The sequence below is a fragment of the Nilaparvata lugens genome, chromosome 7 (assembly GCF_014356525.2).
Source record: "Nilaparvata lugens isolate BPH chromosome 7, ASM1435652v1, whole genome shotgun sequence".
In the NCBI taxonomy this organism is placed as follows: domain Eukaryota; kingdom Metazoa; phylum Arthropoda; class Insecta; order Hemiptera; family Delphacidae; genus Nilaparvata; species Nilaparvata lugens.
Window position 1 is genome coordinate 42,364,318 of NC_052510.1, and position 6,000 is coordinate 42,370,317.

The window sequence follows — 6,000 nt, forward strand, 5'->3', positions numbered from 1 at the left end:
ATCCTATCACACAGTTACCTCTAGAGAGTTGCACAAAACAAATACTGAGAGATTCACCTTTTGTATTTTTCCTATATCTGCTCATAGGTGCCCGGGGTGGTTGAAGAGATGGTGAGGGGTGTAGGTGTAGTATAGTAAGTGGGAGAAGTGGTGAAAGAATGGAATGAAGGTATTGAGTGGAAGGGGATGTAGGAGGAGAGGTGAGGGTGATTTCCTCACTCAGAGATCCTTTGCTGAAGATTCATTTCCATGCGATTTTCTAGAGAATTTCTGAAAAATGAAAAATCATAGTGAGCTACCACTTCGTGTATTTCTTAGTTCACTTCGGTTCTGTGTGGAATAGAACAGATTATAAATTTTCCCCAAAACGAAATCAAAGTTCTTGCAGTAGTTTTTTGTGATTTAAGAATTGAAAAAGTTCAAATTTAATTGTAAAAGTTGAGCATCAACGCTCTTCAAAACATGAATCATCCTTCTTTCTTCTTGGGTGAACACTCCAATGGTAACCAATGGTTTTCATAATTTTTACATTATCAACACATTGGAAGTCAGTAAAATTTAGACTAATTTCGTCTACTCACCATGCACATCCAAACATCCGATCTGCTTCTTCATGACCTTGGTGTTGACCTGGCACATGTAGCATCCTTTGTCGGACTCCTTGACCTGCCTGATGTGCAGTTGCCACGACTGGTAGTTGTCGTGCGTAAGCGTGATGCGAGGATTGTGTGAGACCATGCTCGTGTGGAGGCTCAGCACTGTTTGGTCCTCGGCTCGAAGCCAGCCTACCTGTTGCCAACAATTACAAGAATAAATTTCTGATTTTAAGTAGTGTTACTTAATATGATATAACAATTTCATGCTCAACCAGTTGTAGAAAGTATATTACATTTGGTTCGTAGGGACAGCTGAAATATCATAACAAGTCTACAATTCATGTACCAGTTATTATCCATTTGGAAAATTGAACATCATGAGGTAGCCAGAAAGTGATCGAGAGAGTTGTGAGATGCAGTGGTCAGTTTACGGTTCTGGCATCTTCGGTGGAGGAGATCCTTACTGATTACGCTGCGGCCAGCGTTCCCAGTCATCAGCTGATAGATCTGGCTGACGTACCAGCTGATATCAACCACGTCGGACTGAGATGCTGAGTGCTACCGTCAGATGCATGGGTGCAACTCTTCGACCACCCCCATCAATATCGAAGGGATATTCCTTGTTCCAGCTGCAGGCGTAGATAATGATGTCAACCGAAGATGAGTGTGTCAAGTGTTTAGGGTGAGAGCAAATCGAGTGTGAATGGAAAGTAATAATAGTGAATGCGTCTTTTTAAGGGGAGGGGGTAATGTAATAGTGTGAATATTGAGTGGGTATTATTGTAGTTGTCTTTGTGTATCTTATATTATTTTTCAGGTTTTTAACTGGAATGAACTTTGATTTTTACTGCTAGTTGAACCCTGCGTTTTTAGTGTGAGAATTGACTCTGTCTTGTTTGAATTTGCTAACTTGTTGCTTAGTTGTCAAAATTGAAGCAATTTTCCTGCATTTTTCAAATGCAGTTTTAATTTCATGGCGAAAAAGCTAGTGTATTTGGGAATTGTACGACAATTGACCTTTTTGCAGCTTTGGCTTTCCCACTAGAAGTTAGGCTCAACGCTCTTGGAGGGGGAATAATTTTCAGTGAAAAGGCCACAGTTCGTATTGTTCGGAAAAACATCATGTAACGGTGCGCGAGCCTCGTTCCTCCTCTGAATGGGCCTGTTGCTCATCTAGAGGGACAAATTGAAAAGTTTTTAGTTATCAGTAATTCTTATGTAGTTAAATGGGTAGCAAAATTTAATAGTTAGTGGGAGTCGAATCAGGAAATTATTTGTGCGTGTGAGTTCCAGTATAGTGAGTTTTCTCAAATCGTATGTGTGTGATTCTGAAGAGTCGAAATTTAAATTGTAAAAATGGTGAGTCCCAAACGTTTGTTGTTTTCGTATTATAACTCAAAATTTAGTAACATAGAATGACCGAGGCCCGAATTTAGTTGCAGCAATTTAGCAGGTTGCCAAATTATTATATAGATTGAAAATTGAATATGATGTCTTCTTGACCTGAATCGATAGCTGATAACTCTGTTCTGTTTGAAAATTTGACATGTTACATGACTTTTATTAGTTTGTTTTACTGATTTAGAGTTCAATAAACGTGAAGGTGAATTCTATTAGTATTTTTCATTGAAGTTCCTGGCTTGTAGTTACTAGAGTTGCTAGAATAGGTGACAATGATGACAATCTGTTCATTTGAATGAACGAATCCACTAAGAGCTCCCAACCAATCAAGGATTTAAATACCGGTAGATGATTCGAGAGCAGTAAACTTTAGCAAATATTATGTAAGAGAAGAAACAACACTCCCTCCGTTTACATTGGAAATGATATTTTCACTGTACTGGAGATTTGTGTTCACTGATATGTGAGAATCCAGCTTTAAGCGTCTTATCAATTATAAAGTACTCCATCACTGAAAGCGTTCTATGTGACATATAATACAGGAATCAGCAATATTGTCAGTTTTCATGGATTGTTATGCTAGCCACAGTTTTATTGAAACCTAGATGAATAGAAAAATTACCATGACTGCTCACTAAAGAATTCTGACTTGTAGCATATTCACTCATAATCTTATAACTCACATGATGCATCCATCAGGAGTGTGCACTGTGCACCTCAAAAGTTTAAGAGACATTCATTTTCTAGACCCCCGCCCCATGAATGGAGTATGTTGTCATAATTCCAACACTACTGACAACTTTTAGAGACTCCCCCCACAACTCCAAGAACTTCAAGGTCGCAGTCTGCATTCAATCAACCCCCTCCCAATTTAGACACTCCTCACTTCATCTCAACCATTCAATTTTTCTCCAGCTCATACTTTTTGGTAATCATCAAAAAGTAATCTCTATCATGAAGAAACATTGTTTGGAGATACTTGAAAGTACATCGATTCCTCTCATCTTGTTGCAAAAATTGTAATCTACATAAATAAGACACTCAATCAATCAATATCATTCAATGTAAGATTTCTGTCAAAAGGAATAGATAATCAATTATTTGTAGTCAACTCATCAAAGTTGAACTAGACCTCAATATAAATAATGTATGAATGGAATGAATGATTTATGTAATAAGAAGTTGTGATGAGTAATATAATTATGTGGAGTGTTACCCTGTGATTGCCAAGATGATCGACGGTGCAAGCTAGCACGGCTTCCCGCCCAACTGCTGCGGTCAAATTGCCAATCGGACGCGTGAATTGCGGCTCGTGGTCTCTATCGCCTCCAGCCACAGTACCTGGAATTAGTCACAAAAATTACGGAGATTAAAAAAATATGAAAAATGTCGCTATATTTCTTCAAGAAAAAACACATCTAAATGTTAGTATTTATAATTATGTGGAGTTCAACCTTAATTAACCGCAGTAAGCTAATGGCCTATCATAGGACTTCACCCATACCATAGTTAACAATATAATCTGCTGTTCAATGTCCAAGCTTCTATTTTCAGTTTACAAGAGATTGTGATAATAGTTGAACAACTACTCCCTCAAGTTCACAAACTGTTCTAATGAATCAATATGATGTTTTCGGCAATATTTTCATTCAATCGATATGACTATAAATAATGCTATTTCAAGAACTCGATTATAAAAGGAAGCGCTTAGAAGTCTAATGTTATTACGCCATCTCTGTACTCGTTTTGTTCTAATACCTGTTTTATTATCCAAGGGTGTTCACGGGACATTCGGACGCAGACTGCATTCTTAAAATTCTTGGCTCAAACTCGAATCTTGAAGATGTCCCTAAGAAGTTGACAGTGTTTGGAATGACTACAGACTAACAAAATGTTTTGCAAGGGAAAGTGGATTTTATCAAGATTCAGAAGTGAGGTGGGGCTGCGTCCATGGGCTTGACGAGGACATTGAATTGGTCAAGTGTCATCTCAGTAAATTGTCATTTTAAATTTTCTACAATCTATTTATTCAACCTAAAGCTGGGTTCTCGTTTGTGCGTAAATGACGTCGTCGACCACGACAGGGTGAAGATCTCAGATTGGGTGGATTTGAATTTGTCTTAATAACCTAAAATATAATGTTCAATTATGTTTTAATGGGGGAGGTGGAGTTCATACTTTTTTGTACTTTTAAATGGCAATATGTTGATATTATTAGAAATGTTTTGATTCTTGAGTAATAGACACGAATAATGAAAAGTTATTTGATCAGCTGTTTTAGCACACTTGAAATTTGGACAATATGAATGTCAACAATGCTTGTCGTCGTCGACTGGGGAAGTTTACGCCCAAACGAAAATGCACCTTTACTTGAGATTCAAGTCTCTTTAATAATTAAATTAAAAATTTGATTTTCCTAATTGGCCTATGGATACTGTGAACACACACTCGAATTGTAGAAAAACCCTTTCGAGCCGCAACATTTAGAAAGTGATAATAAAATAGTTTTTATATTCCCACTCAAACAAAATCCATAATAAATGTTACGATTATGAAAACGGAATTCTTCTCCTCTTCAATTTATTTACAACTAACAAACATTATATTTTCACAATCACACATTGTACGTACATTATATCACATTGTACATAAATATACCCATTATGAATTGAGTACTTAGGCTATATACAGTCAATTTGTAGCATCCACTATCAGCTGTTCATTAACAATAGAACATAACCCTATTCTATTCAGCGATACTGTACTTTTCCTGTTCCAACCAATAACCCTGCCGCAAATCGTGCCTCATTTTCCGTTTCAATTAAATTCTACCAGAGACCGCTACTGTCGCTTTGCAAAGCAAATAGAATTCGCAATCAATAGATAAATGGACGGCTCATTTTTGTAATTCTCGGATTGGAGTAATGTGTTCGTCAGGGTGTGTGTTGTGCGTGCGCGAGTGTGATTTCTATGGCGGTTTGCGTTGTTTCATGCGTGCATTACTGTTATATTTTGATTGATCATGTTTGTGTGTATACACCATACATGCTATGCTGTTTGTAGCAGCTTAAAATCGCCTTGTTGAATGAAAATCGAAAACATTTCACACATCCGATACCGGTTTTCCCAATACTGCGTGTTGCAGTACCAAGCTATAGTCGGATAAAACTGTCGTCATTGGTTGAGTGAAAAGAATATAGATGTTACTCATAAGGGACGCTGCGACTATCCAAAGCGAATCACACTTCAATCGTTATAATATTTTCTGTGTGTGAGTTACACTGATCGAGATCCAGTGAAATGTCAGCATTGACTGAACGGGACGCATTAACGTTTATTGTGAGGGATACTGACAGTTCTAAGTGAATCTCACTATAGATTAATGCACTTTCTACTGTCCGCATTGGTTGGATGTAGAGCGTTAATGTTGTTTATTAAAAGGAATGTTGATAGATTAATTAGAACTCTCATAAATAAGGATAGGGATTTGGCTAGGATAGGATAAAACCAAGCCGTCAACCAATATGGAATAATATACACAGGGTGAGTATGAAGTGAGAGAGAGGGAGAATAGGCCTAAGTGCAAGATTGTGGAAATGAGGTATAAGATGTTGGAAATGTTGGAAAAGAATGAAGAATGAGAGTGAGAGAGTGTAAATATACTGAATGGATGTCCAAAATTGCTTTTGAGAGGAAAGTGATGGAGAGAGCATGGTGTGGAGATGAGTGGGTGATGTGTGTGTGAAAGAGAGAAAGAGAGTATTCGAAGAGAGTTAAGAGTGGATATGTGAAAGTGTAGAGCTATTGAAAGGGCCTAAATTTCACACAGCCTGACATCAATGAGTTCAGCTTTACACTACCAGAAAACAAACAGGAAAGGACGCCGACTTACTCACTTCAGATTGTCAGCATATTTGTTGAGTTGAAGCATTGGTCTTATTTACAAGATGAGCTGACATTTTCGAGTGAATCTCACTTTGGAATAATCAACATGCTTTCCATT

The 6,000-nt window shown here is 37.5% G+C and overlaps 1 protein-coding gene across 1 annotated transcript in view; it reads right to left on the reverse strand.

Annotated features, from left to right (window-relative positions):
* The window catches only part of LOC111049809 (lachesin), a 139,183-nt gene extending 134,524 nt beyond the window's left edge, over positions 1 to 4,659 (reverse strand). The window contains exons 1-3 of the mRNA XM_039431941.1: positions 4,656 to 4,659; positions 3,214 to 3,338; positions 582 to 789 (exon numbers count right to left, since the gene is read on the reverse strand). Of these exons, the coding sequence (XP_039287875.1) occupies positions 582 to 789; positions 3,214 to 3,338; positions 4,656 to 4,659 (337 nt within the window). The remainder of the gene's footprint in view (positions 1 to 581; positions 790 to 3,213; positions 3,339 to 4,655) is intronic.
* Between the last annotated feature and the right edge of the window lie 1,341 nt (positions 4,660 to 6,000).